At 35.8% G+C, this 17,456-nt stretch overlaps 1 protein-coding gene across 1 annotated transcript; it reads left to right on the forward strand.

The window, feature by feature from the left end:
• Positions 1 to 519: 519 nt before the first annotated feature.
• LOC126808419 (COP9 signalosome complex subunit 6) lies at positions 520 to 13,173 on the forward strand. Its single transcript, XM_050533120.2, has 10 exons — positions 520 to 775; positions 1,185 to 1,316; positions 1,908 to 1,996; positions 4,447 to 4,518; positions 4,806 to 4,853; positions 5,237 to 5,351; positions 6,707 to 6,799; positions 10,533 to 10,633; positions 11,408 to 11,476; positions 12,799 to 13,173. Exons 1-10 carry the CDS (start codon positions 613 to 615, stop codon positions 12,868 to 12,870), a joined length of 954 nt encoding a protein of 317 aa, XP_050389077.1. The 5' UTR covers positions 520 to 612; the 3' UTR covers positions 12,871 to 13,173.
• The last annotated feature ends 4,283 nt before the right edge of the window (positions 13,174 to 17,456 follow it).

Genomic DNA, 17,456 nt, shown 5'->3' on the forward strand with positions numbered 1-17,456 from the left:
GAAATAAGTCAGCAATCTCAATCGAGTGCAAATTTCTAGCGTCTAGTTATTCTAGTCTACATAACTCCATTTGATTTGGTGCAATGTGTCTAGCCTCGTCCCTCGAGTCTCTCAATACAACTGGGACTGAAGCGCATTATGGTACACGATTCGTGTACCAATGTTAAAAAAAATATTTTATCTTAAATATCGGATATCAGAAGCTCATCTTTTCCCGGTAAGTTTACATCATCAATGTTGATTTAAATTGACCAATACCTCGTGTTTTCGATGTCGAAGATTTTGGAGGATTTTGAGTTACGGACATAGGTCCTTTAATAGTCCCCTGCTTTATTTGAAAGGCGTGGGACAAAAATAGCAATAGGCCTATATATTATTATTATTGTAGGTAGTAGGACTATATATACTGAGTAAATTTTATGCCAACTTAATAATTAGGCAACTAGCAGAAATATAAATAAATTTAATCTGACAAAAACCGGTAACTTTCGCAAAGTTATCTCCCTTAATCTTGGTTTATAGAGTTATATCCCTTCCGCAATATGGTCGAATGATATTGATAAAAAGCAGTGTGAAAGTATTGTGTCTATTTTTGAAGAAAAATACCCTATAATGGCAGATAAAATGGAGGTTGACAATCCTGGTCCTTCTGGGGGCGTAATGGCTTCAGCTGGTGCTTCAGGAAGTGTTTCTGTTGCTCTACATCCTCTTGTCATCATGAATATTTCGGAACATTGGACAAGAGTCAAAGCGCAGGAAGGACAGCCAGTTCAAGGTAGGTCTGGCGTTAATTCAGCTCTGAAGTCTAAACGTATTCACGTATTGGCTCGTTGTCGTAAGTTTTATACTTCCTTTAAAATTTTACTGGAAACTTTTTACTGCTAAAAAAAGGTCACGTGTCACTGTCAGTGTCAGTCCAAGTGAACATTGTACAATGTCAATGGACAGGAATGCCAGTTAACTTGTCCATAATAAACAAACTCAAACTCGTCAGTCGTCCACACAAAAATTCTAGTCAAGTCGTCCACAAATATCAAAACTTGTTGATCAAGTCGTCCACACGGTAAATTTGCTTTATGTCAGTTGGCAGATTATCACCAAGCTAGAGTGGATTCATTTTAACAACCACTTACATTGTAATTGTAGGCCTTGTATTTACTATGAGTTTTGTTTTTATTTTATAGTTCTTGGTGCATTGATTGGTAAACAGAAAGGTCGTAATATTGAGGTTATGAACTCTTTTGAACTGGTTATTGATCATGTTGATGGTGGTATTGTTATAAACATGGAATATTATAATACAAAAGAAGAACAGTGTAAGTTATTATAAATAAAACTTTGAAATATATGCATTTTATTCTTTAAACATGCATTTATTATGTAAGATTTAGATACAGAGCTGGCCGTTCTTGCCATAATCGTTCAAATATAGATAATGCAAAATGAATGTATTGAAAATTTCATTCAAATTAATTTATTCTGGGTGAAGTTATCACTGTTCAGAGGTTTGGTAATATGTGGCATTGATTGTTTATTATCGTAACAACGGTAGGGCCTTGTTGTTATTCGAGACTTAGCCTTGCTTCTCCACTTTTAAATTAAATCATTAAATGGTTGATGCATTCTAATCAACTTAAAATCAGAGCCATCCAGTGTCCTAGAAAGTTAATTATGGGCTTGTCATGTGAATAAATGTATAATCAATAATTTATATAACATTAGAAGCCAAAATAAAGACCTGCAATAGGCATATTTAGCTCTTACATAATGCATCTTGAAACAGTGTAAATTTTCTGTTATAGCTGTTATAATTATTTATTAATCATGGTAGTTTATTACATAATATAAATTTAGTAGTTTGTGTCAATGAATACAATATTTAAATTTCTTTTATCCCTTTTAATTAGTTAAACAAGTGTTTAGTGATATGGATTTTCTGGGTTGGTATACGACTGGTGATACTGTCAATGAGGCAGATATTAAAGTTCACAAACAGGTAAATCAAATCAATCCTTCATTCTGCGTTTCACAACTACATGTATATGTACAACTGTATATGAAGCCTTTTTTATACGCCCACATTTTCATGTGGAGGTATTATGCTGTTGCCCCTGTCCGTCCGGACGTACGTCCATCTACAATTTATTTGTGGACATTCCACCGGTCACAATTTTTTTCCGATTTTGACGAAAATTGAAATATAGGTCTATCTCCCAAAGATCTAGGTTCCTTTTGATATTGGCATGTATCAGACCATAACTTCATGGATTATGGCCCCTGAGTAGGAAGAATCACGTTTTTGGCTTGTGGACACTCTAGTGGGCACAGTTTTCATCTGATTAACCCAAAGATTTTGGTTCCTTTCGATATTCGCACATATCCCATCGTAACTTCCTGAATTATGTCCTCTGATTGTACAAAAAATTGTGTTTTTAGCTTGTGGTCCCTCTAGAGGTCAAAATTATTATCTGATTTAAAAAAAACGTTCGAATATATCACCATTGCACCGTAAAGTCTGTTTGGTTCAAATGTCGTGAAAATCAGACCAAAACTACTAGACCAAATAGCTGCCCCTCTTATGCAAATAGTGAAAAAATGTGGACCATCTAGAAGTCACAATTTTGATCGGATTTTGGTGAAACTTTAAATGCATGTTTATAACCCAAAGATCTTGGTTCCTGTCGATATTCACACATATCGGATCATAACTTCTTGAATTATGACCCCTGAATGTACGAAAAATCATGTTTTTAGCTTGTGGTCCCACTGCAGTCACAATTTTTATCCGATTTAAAAAAACTTTCGAATGTATCACCGTTACACCATAATGTCAGTTGAGTTTGAATTTCGTGAAAATCGGGCCGAAACTGCTGGCCAAAATTTGCCACTCCTTGTACACAAATAGTGTAAAAGTATGTAATATGAAGGTTGCAGACCCTCTAGAGATCACAGTTTATATCTAATTTTGATGAAACTTAAAATATATCTTTTTATCCAAAAGATCTCAGTCACTTTCCATATTTGCACATTTCAGACCATAACTTTCTGAATTATAACCCCTGATTGTATGAAAAATCACTTTTGTTTTTAGATTGTTTTCTATCCATTTCTTGCAAAATGTGGGTGTATCTTGCCTGGCAACCTCTGGTCTATATAATAAATCTTATAATTTTAATCAAATAAATACACTTTATATAGGCCTATTGATCTGTGTTGTAGACCATTTTTACTGCGATCTGTGTATTGTGATCTATGTTGCCTTTAATTGTTGGGGGTTGGATGGCTGAATGGTTGGCATGTGTGCGATGTATCTTGAGGTCTGTCATTGAGTCAACTGGTGTGCTTTCGATTCACTGGTTGTACGTGACATGAGTAGGGTCGCCTGTCCAACCTCGTGGGTTTTCTCCAGGTCCTCTGGTCTCCTCCCACTGCTAAAGACCTATGCTCAAGCAAATAATTGAAATAAAATTGAACCATATGTTAGTTCCGAAATGACCTAGTTTGTGTGAGTTAAACCCCATTCTCTCTCCCTCTCCCTTTAATTGTTATCCAACCTCGTGGGTTTTCTCTGCGTCCTCCAGTTTCCTCCCCCTGCTAAAGATCCCTACTCACAAGTGAAATATTAAAATAAAATTGAACCATGTGTTAGTACCGAAATGACATAGTTTGTGTCAAGTTGACATTAAACCCTCTCTCTCTCTTTAATTGTTATCTCCCTTTAATTTTTCCTGTCAATTTTAATAATCTGAAAGTCTGTTGTTGCGGTGACTTCAAATTAGGAACTGAACCAAGGGGAAAATTTTTAGTCAAAATCTCCACTTTTGTTAATGAGCTGATAAAGCTTGTAAACAATGCTTCAGACATATAAGATTTTATTGTGTGAATTCAAACTAATTACAAATCTTAAATGTACTGGTATACATAATTCATTGCTGTCCATTATTGTACTTCTTCTTGACTTGTTACAATGATTTCGTTGATGCATACATTATGGAAGAGCAAAATTGGCCTATTGTAGGTCTTTCTTTAGGCCTAAAAACTATTAATTAGACATTAATTACATGTAACTTATCCAGACCATAATCAGCTCTCGATGTCAAGGCTTGCCTGCGATATTTGTTGGATTACAGTCCGATTTGCTGCAAAACTTTCCTTCTTGATTAACGATTAAATGGATAATCAAGACTACTAGTTTTGTCTTATCGACTTCAGTAATGATGATCGAGGCTAAGCGGAACTTTCATCCGCTTAGTTCTCGGTTCATAGTGGATCAATTTGACTGAAATTTTCAGCAAGTTGCCTTTACATTATGTAGTTTTTAACTATTATAGTGAGAACTGCCAACTCGTTATCTAATCTCCCATGATGTTTCTTTAAATTATCACAACTTTCTAGGTTTGTAAGTTCAATTTACCAATACTTTATGTCTATTAATGTTTCTTTCAGGTGTGTCAGATAAATGAAAGTCCACTATTTCTAAAGATGAACCCAATAACAAGACATTCAGAATCAGTACCAGTAAGTATATGAAGCATGTGCAGGCTATTGTCAGTGGATAGTCAGAAATAAATATTTGTGATCCTATCCAATTTAAACCTGGCTAGATTTTTGTGACTTCGTCAAATAACCAATTATAATAATAATAATAAAAACTTTATTTAATGAGGCAACTTATTTAGTTTGCAAAAAACTAATCTTCCATAATCAGTTTTCATAGGCATATGTCAATGGCAGATGTTTATTACTAATACATCTCAATTATCTATGTGTTAGGTGGCTAATACATTATGGTTTTTTTATTTTAGTTACCTATATCTATATATGAATCAGTTATTGATTTAGTTAATGGAGAGGTAAGATTCTTTGTATAACATTACATTTATTTGTGCCAGAAGTTAGCGAAAAATTGAAAATGACCTGTTCATATAAATATTCTGATGTATTCAGCTTTGTGTAGCCCATTTACCTGAAAATGTATGTTATGTTACATTCAGCAGTACTTTGGTTATTGCACATTAAATAAACCTATCTTCAGATACAATAAGAGAATGCAATAAAGGCTTTCATATAAACTACTTGTAATTTCATGAAGGATAGGATTTGTTTCATTTGTATGAAAAGTTTTCTAAAGTAAAATGACATAATTACTTTTGTCAGTTTGTGTAGTTATTTGTTTTTAAGGTTTTAATCTTATTAATATTAATGCTACATATTTTTATTGAATTGTTTTTATCAGGCCACTATCTTATTTGTTGAATTGACATATACAGTGGCAACAGAAGAAGCTGAAAGAATAGGTGTAAATCATGTAGCTAGAATGTCTACTAATGAAACTGGTGATAGTTCTTCAGGTATGTGTATGGAAATATTGAGTGCATATTTTGGATGAAATACTCACTGCTCATGCAGTAATTAGCTTTCATTAAATTATATGGCTCACATAAATACAACTAATGATAGGATAGGATATATATTAATATATTGATTCAATGAAATTAACATATATTTCCCAAAAGATTAAACATAAATAATATATGGAGAATATGTTGCTTTAAAAATGTTCACAATTTCTAGAAATCTGAAAATGCTCCCCAAAGAATTTGAACAAAAAACAAAACGGATCAGATTCCTGTAATTGATTATTTGAGAGGCATTTGAATAAAGACGTACAATATTTAAATAGCAAAATCGTCAATCGGTGTGACTGCAGTTTTATTTCATTTCGTCTGGTAGTGGTAGGCTTAAAACTAAGTCTGTAATGGGCGTTCTCGCTGAAGGAATTCCCACCAGGTGTCGCTAGTAAAAACTCGGTTCCATGTGACCTTATTGATGGTAAGAGAACCGTATCGGTATTAAATTCCATATTAACGACAAAAACTAATGTTTGTCAACACACGAGTTCGTAATGAATGTACTGCGGTATAAGTTAAGGTAAACAATGAGGTCACGTGGGACCGCCTCGCCTATAAATTATGTCCCTTTATCTCTAGCGAGGACCCCCTTTGACATCTTTTTACTTTAAAACAAGGATGGAATGCAGTTGGACTTCTTGTCTATACAATTCTGGACTATTTTTATTTGAAGTGGGGTGGGGGTGATGGCTGAATGGTTAGCTTGTGCGCGCTGTATCATAAGGTCTGTCATTGAGTCAACTGACTTGGTTTTAATTCCCCGGTTGTACGTGACAAGGTGTAGAGTTGACTGTCCACCCTTGTGGGTTTTCTCTAAGTCCTCCAGTTTCCTCTCACTGCTAAAGATCCATATACGCAAGCGAATTATTGAAATAAAATTGAACCATATGTTAGTCCCAAAATGACATAGTTTGTGTTGAGTGGAAGTTAAACCCCATTTCACTCTCTCTTTTTTGAAGGGTTACATGTGCAGTGTGAGGGACAAAGAATCTAGCCATATAATTCTTAATGGTTCTTTTATGCTTGTGTGTACGCAGGTGGTCCATCGTTTATTCATCAGATGATTAGGCAGATCTTCCCTGTGACTCCACCCCTGACAAGTAGGAACAAGTAGGAAGGTTTTTTGCTATTGGACAATCAAACTACTTGACTACCACACTACTACAGACCTTGTGAAACACCAACTTTTTGTATCATAATTTTATTGCAGATTGTTATATGTGCTGGACAAAAATATTCCATCAAATTATTTTTGGTGTTGTATTTTATATGATTTATTTGTTTTTTCTTTGTAGTGGCCCAACATTTAATAGCCCAACACAGTTCTATAAAGATGTTACATAGTCGAGTTAAAATTATATTGGAATATATCAAAGCTGTACAAGCCGGTTAGTACTATCTTATATTTATTAATTTATACATACATAACCATAGATAGAAAACTCAGATCGGACCTTACCAAGATAACATCAGCGCTCGAAATAAACCACGGCAAACGGCAAAACCGGGGTAAAAGCCAACGCAACCCCCGTCAGCCACGGCATAATTCATATTTTTTTGCCGTGGTAGATCTTATGATCCTAATAATGACTAAATGTACCGGTTATAGTACAGTACCAGGAGGATGTCGTCTGACCGTGCAATAATGTCATATATTTGTTTATCATTTTGACGAACGTCTGACAAATATATTGTAATTATCGAATACCGGTACACTTTTAACCCATGTGCTGTAGGCATATCCATGCTTTACCGTTACAGTGGTGTTATTTTCAACGATTATAAACTAAAATATACATAGAGTGCACGGACTGTTGCCTAGTTACTCTGGCTAATGCATGGACAATGTTACCATTCTCGTCATTTGTATTTTTAACTGTATATCGTTTGTCACATACGAAGGACCTGGATCGATTCACACCCTTTGTTTATAATTACTACGCCCTATGTAACGGATCGTATAAATTCAAAATATTTATTTTCTTGCTATTCTTTCAAACCAAAATTACATAAAATAGATCTGTTTTAGCGTTGTAACAACAATATGCCAAACAAACAATAAATTTTAAATTCATTTCACGAACTTTTTGCGCGTATGGATACACATAGCTTACTTCCTCCACTCTTTTTGACACTCGTCTGGCATTGATGCCGTCTCACTCTTAATTCTCATCAGTTTTTATTCCATAAATAATGGGGATTAGAAAAAAAAATCGTCGATAACTGGAAACTAGATAGCATTGGTTGTGAGTTAGAATCCAACAACAGTAATGTTGTTAAACGTATTTACTGTAAGGTATGCTGTGAAGTATATGGCAGTCCGGAATCCGTTATGAATGCCAGTGCCACAGATGGGCCTGTACCGGCGTATTTTCCACATCAACGTATTCGTGGAAATGTAATGAGAAGAATCGATAAATGGGTTACAGGTACTACTGTAATAAAGAAATGTAATGCCAAAGACCATGTTAATATATTAAAGTACACCAGGATGCATTACTTAGACACTGTAGTGAAAACCCCCCTGCGTCAAGTTGGCTCTAGTACTAGTACCGGTAGCTGCGATTTGACAGTTGAAGAAAATAATATGTTGAAGTCAAGCCAGATTACTATTACCGAATCACGTAGAAAACTGTATGTTTCACACAAAAAACAATTGGTTAAAAAATTCCAACTTGCCCATTTTGTTGCTGCAAATACCCGGCTATTTACCGACTAGCAAATTTTGAAAAAAATATTCATGGTGTTGATTTGGGAGGTGGGTATCTCTCAGACAAATCTGGGCGTGAAATGGTCTCAGTATTAGCACACTGCATAAGAAAACAGGAAGTTACAGAACCCTTAAATGATAAACAAAGAATTTATTATTCACTTTTCTATGATGGGTCTAGTAGTGCCAAAACAATGGATGAAAAAGAATTGTATGTAAACAAAACTTGCAAAGATGGAAGCCCAAGTTCCAAATACTGTTATTAGAAGAACCAGAAAACTCAGATGCAGAGGGCCTTAAGGTGGCTTTGACAACTTGCATGAACAAACAAGGATTTGTCTTCAATAGAAGTGAACGACAGATAGGCAATGGTAGCGATGGAGCTGCTGTGAACAATAAACTTTTTGAAATGGAAAAAAATGATATAGGTGATCATCTTATACAAGGATGGTGTGCGAATCATAAAAATGAACTAGGAATAAAGGACAGTTTAAGGGATTGCAACTTAATTCTGAATGTCAGGAACTGCTAGACAGCGTTTTTTATTTCTTCAAACGTGCTAATTTGAAGTTCAGGTTACTGAAAAGACAGGCATTGTTCATAAATCAAAAACTATATAAATATAAAAGACCTAATGGAACTAGGTGGGTGTCTCATTAAGTGGATTCCTCCGACAGTTTTATCAAAAACCTTCCTATTTTTTTGCCTTTTGTAATCAACAAATCCATTCGCCACACAAAAAAACTATGAAAGATTCTCGTCTAAAGCTTCAGGGGTTGTTAAAAAATTCATCAAAACTACCTACTTTGATTTTTCTTTGTGCTCGGAAAGATATTCTTTCATATATGACACCGTTTTCAAATATTTTACAAAAGCACGAATTGCTTGTGCCTGAAGGAGTTACATCGATGAAAGCACTCATTCAAACACTAGAAAAGTTAAAGGACTTGGTCCATGAAAAAGGTTCAGATGCATTGTACATGGAAGAGTACTTCCCCACATTAGCCAAGTTATGCTGGCCTTTCTTAAAGGAAGACATTCCAGATCAACTTTTAACTGCACGCAACTCGTGGGAATCCCGGTTTTGCTGTGCACTCAGTTGGGGATTCTAACAAAAAGTCATTCCATGGGTATGCTATGACAACTACCTTGGAGGAAGCTCTGTCGTTGGTCATAAGAAATTTAGAAGCTATTCTTGAAAATTTATGTGTTAACATAAAACAGAGATTTTCCAATTTTACTGATAACCCTATTTATTTGGCTGTAGCCAATCTTTTGGACACGAAGGGGTACCAATTTAAGAATAAAGCAGATATTAAGCAATCGATACAACTATTAACTGAACATTTTTCACCAGTGTTAGCGGCAAATGGCTGTGACACTTTGAAAATACAACAATAATTTGATACGGTGCATCTCAATGTTAAAACATTTAAAAAAAATTCATCAAGTCACAATGTTTGGCCGCAACGTTTTCAGTCAAGACTTGATTTAGTTATTGATAATTTTTTGCATTTAGCAGAAATCGCAATAGTTGTACCGATAAGTAGTGCTGAGGTTGAGAGAGTATTCAGCAAATTTGTAAAAAAATTTAACAAAAGACAGACAATCTTTAAAAAATCAGACAAATGAAGATTTGTTAATAATTAGCAGTTATAGTGTCAGTTTCAATAATTGTGAAGAGCTGTACAATAAAGCCGTTGAACACTTTCTCCAAACAAATCCTGATGGCGGTGTCGCCAAAAGAAAGAAATAGACGTCCCTGGGGGTATAAACTAAAACGTAAATTGACAGTATCTTCAGATAGTGCTACATGTAGAAAGAGGAATTGTTTATTTTTGCCATCAGACTCCAATGACACTGATCCCCCACTGACTGATAGTGAAAGTGGCAATGATTATGCAGATATAAATAATGTGGATGTAGCCGAAATATCTGTTATTTCTACATCAGATTCAGAATCTGATTCATTTTAAGTTTAATCTTGAATGGATGCATCAGTTACGTGTAGGACTATGATAAAAAGACTATGAAAGGCTTTTTGAACAGTTGTTTTCGTTTTTAGTAAATTAATTAGCAGAATTTTCATTATTGTAAAACTACAGTAAATAACTACAATGGTATATGTAATACCACTTATATTAGTTTTGTTATCATGTGTATAATAAATAAATTTTATCCATCTTGAAAAGTTAAGAAAAGTAGTGATTTTGATATACAAAAAATGCTGTGGTGCCGTAGCAGTACCATTCTGCCACGGCATTTTTCATTTTTTTGTGCCGTGGTAGAAAATTCTTAATTTCGAGGACTGTAACATTGTTACTTTGTTTTGCTTTTCAACTTTTGATGGATTTTTGGTTCACTGAAAAAATTCTCACTTCATTGGTTAGAGAAATTGTGTTTTCTTTCAGGAAAAATACCTAAAAATCATGATGTTCTTCGAGAAGCTTACAGTCTGTGTTACCGGTTACCAGTTTTAAATACTCACACATTTAAAGAAGATTTTTATAATGTAAGTTAAAGATGCTGATCGTCATTTGAAGAATTTCGAATCCCTTGTAAACTACAATATTGTAAAAATTGAATCTCTAATATCCAAATTATTCAATTCCATTCAACATTTATAATGATATGATGAATTGAACATAAATATTAGTGAATTAGCAGTATGGGATTTTATTTAGATGTTTGTCATGGTAGAAGGACACCTGACTCTCAACCAGAATCAACCCTGTATAAATCCTAGCATAAATTGTGAAGAACAATAATTATACTGACATCTCCAGGACACTTTTCTGCAACATATTTATCATATGTCAGTCCCAACATGACCTAGTTGTGTAGAGTGAAATTTAAATTAATATGTTTAATAGTTGATATTTAAACATTATGCAAGAGCTAAATCTGCAGGTCTTTCTTTAGGTCTGAAATGTTATCTAAATTATTAATTCGACATTAATTAACTTATCCAGACCATAATCAACTCTCAATGTCTTCGCTAGCCTGCGATGTTTATTGGATTAGGTTCCAATTTGCTGTTAGACTTCCATTCATTATTTAATCATGAAATGGATAATCAAGACTTATGTTTTTTATCGTACTGACTTTAGTAATGATGATCGAGGCTAGTCCGAAAATTCAATCGCTAAAATCTTGGTTCAGAGTAGAACAATTTAACTGAAATTTTCAGCAAATTCCCTTTACATTATCTAATTTTTAACTGTTATTATGAGAACTGCCAGCTATTTATCTAATCTCCCATAATGTATCTTTAATATATTTTTAGCAATGTAATGATGTTGGGTTAATGGCATATCTTGGAGCAATGACAAAAGGATGTAATACAATGAACCAGGTAGGTGAATTTATATTAAACATGACAAATACGTATTTTGAACTGCTGACATATGCTTTTTGCAACGTGAACATTGAAATAATATTGGCAACATGATCCTTCCATAAGCAACCCCGCCTAACTCGTTGGAGGTAGCTCGACCTGTCTATTGCTAGGGACGGTAGAGATTGATTCTTGAATTCAAAATTATTCAGTGGTTTTGAATTATGAAACTTACTGAAACTTGCTGAAAAATTGTCAAGATTTGTAAAAGTATGAATTTGAATGATTGCTTTCTTATCTTTACAGATACATTATAAATGTCATATTAACTACGTTAAACTTTGGATAAGTCGGATTCATAAAAGTCGGATTTTCACTCAACTCAGATAAAATCGTTTGGACCCTTTGATCCTGCACATTTTTCTTATTAAATTTCTAGGTGTAAGTCAGATTTTCTAAGTCGGCTCTTTGCTCAACTCGGATTGAAATGTTCGATCCATTTGATCTAATTCCGGCTTTTTTCCTTCACCTAAGTCGGATCGCCAGTATCTTCAGAATTTGACTTAGTCAGTTTCGTCTCGATGGTCTAAAACACGGTTAGGTATTCCACGAACAGAGCCCCAAAATATTTTCCCCAATCAAATCAGCCTATTTGTCGCAACGCAATAACGGGAAAATTCGAAACTTGCTGTTTGCTGTATGAGACACTTTCCTGGAAAATTTAGGACATTTTTCAAAGATGGCGACAAAACGAAAGTTATCTACTTGCACCAAAATGGAAGTTATCTACTCGCACTTACAAACAAAACCTTTAAATGTGCCTTTGAATCAACTATTTTTCGGCTCTTGCAGTTTATTTCTAATCGAGCTAAGATTGAATTTCGGTCTTCGGCTAACTCGGATCTTCGCTTAACACAGGGGGGTTGGATGGCTGAATGGTTAGCGTGCGCGCGCTGTATCATAAAGTCTGTCATTGAGTCGACTGGCGTGGTTTCGAATCCCCGGTTGTACATGACAAGGAGCAGGGTCGCCTGTCTAACCTCGTGGGTTTTCTCCAGGTCCTCCGGTTTCCTCCCACTGCTAAAGACCCCTATGCGCAAGCGAATTCTTGAAATAAAATTAAACCATATGTTAGTCCCGAAATGACCTAGTTTGTGTCGAGTGGAGTTAAACCCTATTTCTCTCTCTCTCTCTCTCTCTCTCTCTCTCTCTCTCTCGCTTAACACAGATAAAATTGGTTAGTCCACTTAGATTCGACTTATGCAAAGTTTACTGTACAATTAAATGCTGATCTGTGCTATCGAATTATATAGAAATTAATGTGTTCATTTCAATTTCAGTTTATTACCAAATTTAATGTTTTATATGACAGACAAGGTATGGGAAGAAGAATGAGAGGGTTATTCTTTTAGTTTATAAAACCTAAAGACTGTTTTTTGAATGTGATGTATTTTGTTTTGTATGTTCTGTTTCTGATTAATGTGGCCCATAGCATAAAACAAGACCATAGTTAAAGAGACCTGTACAGTGAATCTTACTGAAATAATCTGTAGGTTTACTAACTTCATTCTGCTTTATGCATGGACCTGTCATTTTATAAACAGTCCTAAGTGACAAAGAATATTTCTTTGTTATGTGAAAAGAAAGATGGAAAAATAATAAGATTGTATATTTGTATTATTATTATAAGAGAAATAAAATGAATGTCCACCATATGATGGTCATATGATTGAACACAGAACCTATTTGGTTTCCCAATTTAATATTTAAAGTTTCCTTCTCCATATGGTTGTGAAATACCCAGAAAAGTGAAATACTCTGTTGAATCGAGCTTCACATAAATGCTACAATAACGCTGGGAAATACTGGGAGGAGTAGAGTCAGTTTACTGGATAGCCGATGTCTCCGGAGAATGAATTTAAGTTGACTGTGCTATGATGGAAATATTTGCTCGGACAGTGACATCAGGCCTTCTCTTATTGTCCCCCGCCTTTCAAAGAAAGCAGGAGTCTGTCTGTCCGTCACACTTTTTGGGGGACATAACTATCCTAATTGAAGTAGAATGTTCAAACTTTGTGTAGGTGTTTATTAGGTCAATGCCTTGATAGAGTTCGAAGATGAGCATTTTCTGCTTAGGGTAAGCAGAGATAAGCAGTTTGATTGGTTGATGCTTTGGGACACGATAACTTTAGTTCTAATTAAGTGCCTGTGATGAAACTTGGTGTATAGTTTCATTACATCAATACCTTGACTAAGTTCCATAATGAGCATTTTCTGCTGAGGATTGGGGGACTGGATGGCCAAATGGTTAGCGCGTGCATGTCGTATTATAAGGTCTGTTATGAGTCAACTGGCGTGGTTTCAATTCCCGGGTTGTAGGTGATAAAGAGTAGGGTTGCCTGTCCAACCTCATGGGTTTTCTCCGAGTCCTCTGAGTTCCTCCCACTGCTAAAGACCCCTATGCGCAAGCGAATTATTGAAATAAAATTGAACCATATGTTAGTCCTGAAATGACCTGGTTTGTGTTGAGTTAAACCCCATTTTTCACCTCCCTCCCTCCCTCTCTCTCTCTCTCTCTCTCTGTCTCTGCTGAGGGTAAGCATTCTGATTGGTGAGACTTTGGAACAAAATAACAGAATGTTCACACCTGGTGTAGGTGTTTATTAGTTAAATGCCTTGATGGAGTTAAAAGATGAGAATTTTTTGCTAAAGGTAAGCAGATATATAAGCCATTAGATTGGTTAATGCTTTGGGACGCGATAACTTTAGTTCTGATTAAAGGAGCATTATAGGATATTAGATAAAGAGTTAAAAGTTCTCACTATAATAGTTTTAAAAAACAGATAACGTAAATAGAATATGCTGAAAATTGCAGCACTCTGAACCGAGATATTAGCTTTTGAATTTTAGGATAGTCGACCATCAATAAACAAAGTCTTGATTATCCATTTTTATGTTAAATTTTATTTTACAAAAAATGTATTCCAATCTGCTAAATATCGCAGGTCAGAGATGGCATCGAGAGTTGATTATGGTTTGGATAATTAATGTCTAATTAATGATTTAGATAACATTTCATGCCTAAAGAAAGACCTGCAATAGGCAGATTTAGCTCTTGCATAATGTATGTTTAAGTGAGAGTGATGTAGTTTCATAACATAATACCTTGACTAAGTTCAATAATGAACATTTTCTGCACAGGGCAAGCAGAGCGATAAGCAATTTGATTGGCTGAGACTTTGGAAGGAACACAATAACTCTCCTAATTGAGGTAGAATGTTCAAACTTGGCCCAGATTTAAGTTCATCCACGACCTTTTGTCATTATTGCTGCCCCCGTTGTTGTTCCATATATATTTGCTAGCTGTATATTCGGATATTAGGTCCTCGCGCATTTCGAACTGAAGATGTTACAACAGTTTTCTCGTCCAGGCAAACAGAAAAGGCTTGACATAACTTGCTATAGGTAGATCTTTTATTCGCTGGAGAATTTTGTCATTTTTATACGCCAACATGTTTAACTTTGTTGAATCTTGTGAACGCTTGAATGACAAAAGTTATCACCGAATCTGTATGAAATTATATGCATCATTTAAATTAGTGAAATGAAGAATCCTATTGAATGTTAGCAATTTCCGTCAATTACTTCTAGAGTTATGGCACTTGTTTTACTTTGTTGAACCTTGTGAACGTTCAAACGACAAAAGTTATCATCCGATCTGTATGAAATTTATATGCATTATTTGAATTAGTAAAACGAAAGAGCCTGTCGATCTATTTATTTTGGGATTTCGGCGGGGGACATCAGTCTCACTGTTGGCTTGTTTTAATTTCAAACTGTCATTAGATTTTTAACAAGCTAGCAATGTTATACATTGAACCTCAGTGTTTCGTTCGTACCATCCAAAATGTTAGACGCTTTGCCTTGACATGACCGCGTCCTGGGTCACTAACAAAGAGAATCCAGGCTGGGAGGCAAATCCCAGAGACTTTCTTGGCCAACACCTGGGTTTCCTAGTTAGCGAGCCAGCATCATTCTTATGAAGGCTATCTCTTAATGTAGAACTAATAAGACGTTGGTCGCCAACCTGGTTGTCCTGTGTTCGATCCCCGTGTTGGTCGAGAAAGTTCATCGGATTTATTTTTGCGTCCTTCCCTATTGTTAGTGGTGCATGAAGGAGGGTCTGTCATGGAACAATGTAGGCTATAGTTGTTCAGATGGTACATAAAACTGAGGTCCATTGTGCACATTGGCGTGCAGGTAACCCTTGACAGTTGGAATTGGAAATAACAGTAGGCCGCAGCAGTGTATGCCCGTCTTGACTATGCCCCAGTCGTTGCAGAAAAGTGGGACTTTAAACCCCATTTAATTCCCTTGCTAAATACTTTGTTCCTTATCCTAGGAAATAGTGTTGAATTAATCAATTTGTGTCAGATATGGCGAGAGATGTTCATTTTGACGAACAAAGAAGAATCACGGTGAAAAATAGACAGTGCCAAAGGTAAATCCGCACTGGAAGCGAGAAGTTGGTATATGAATATGTATGTGATTAACCCAACAGATTTGATAATAAATCGGGGGGGGGGGGATGGCCGAATGGTTAGCACATGCGCGCTGCGCTGTATCATACGGTCTGTCATTTAGTCAACTGGCGGGGTTTCGATTCCCCGGTTGTACGTGACAAGGAGTAGGGTCGCCTGTCCAGCCTCGTGGGTTTTCTCCGGGTCCTCCGGTTTCCTCCCACTGCTAAAGAACCCTACGCGCAAGCGAATTATTGAAATAAAATTGAACCATGTGTTAGTCCCGAAATGACCTAATTTGTGTCGAGTGGACGTTAAACCCCGTTTCTCTCTCTCTCGATAATAAATCGGGCTGTCAGCCCAAAATAGCTTTTATGCTATCTCTGAATTACTGACCCCATCCCCCACTTACCGCACCAAGACCACCTTTAATTTATCAACCAGCGGTTTTTGATCAATCGTGAACCACAATCCACTCTATGTAATTAACTAGATAATTAACACTGCAGTATTTAAATCTAGATTTAGATGACCTTTAGTGAACCCGAGGCAGGATCTACTTTAGGATTTAATAGGCCTATAATCAAAGACAGGCTTATTATAGTTATTAATGGACAGAGAAAGCGTCACATTATGACGAAAACAACAGCAAAAGTCAAAATATTGCGAAATGAATTACCTGTCATTATCTACCGAATTCTTAGTTGTAAAATGTTAATGAATACTTTAGAAGTATATTTTAACCAACTTGGTTTCTATGTTCGGTACCTAACGTCAATTATATATCACAAAGATAGACAAACACGTTGTTGTTACAGATTTTTACACTTATTTCAATTTAAGTTGTATTCAGCTTGGCTAGGTGGTTAAGACGCTGGCTCGCTAGCCTGGAGGTCGGGTGTTCGATCCCTGCATTGGTCGAGAAAGTTCATCCAGATTTTCCGGCGTGGTTCCCCCTTGTCAGTGATGCAGGACGGAGGGCCTGACAAGAACAGTTGTCTAGTCCTTCGGATGAGACGAAAAATCGAGGTCCCGTGTATACATTGGAATGCACGTCAAAGATCCCTTGGCAGTTGGTATTCGATATAAGAGTAGGTGATAGTGCCGCTGCCTGGGCAAAATTTCCCTCATAGCACACTGTATGGCGTATGTCCGTCTTCATTAGCCCAGTATAGGAGCAGAACAGTAGGACGTTAAACCCCATTTCATTTCATGTCTTAATATAGCATACTATATATAGCGGTTTTATCTGTTAAGAGTCGTATAAACATTCAGTAGTGGACCGAGAAGTTTGGTTTTCACTTGTATGGGGATGCAAGGAGTTGTATGTACTAAGTTGGCAATGCACATGAAAGATCCATTGGATCAGTTCCTGGACAAGTGTTTAGGAAAGATTAAATTCTTGTAATACATGGCGTAACACGTTCAGGCTGTTGTCCATAGGTCCATCCACTAATAACATTACCCTAACAACAAAA

This window comes from Patella vulgata, chromosome 1 (assembly GCF_932274485.2).
Source record: "Patella vulgata chromosome 1, xgPatVulg1.2, whole genome shotgun sequence".
NCBI lineage: Eukaryota > Metazoa > Mollusca > Gastropoda > Patellidae > Patella > Patella vulgata.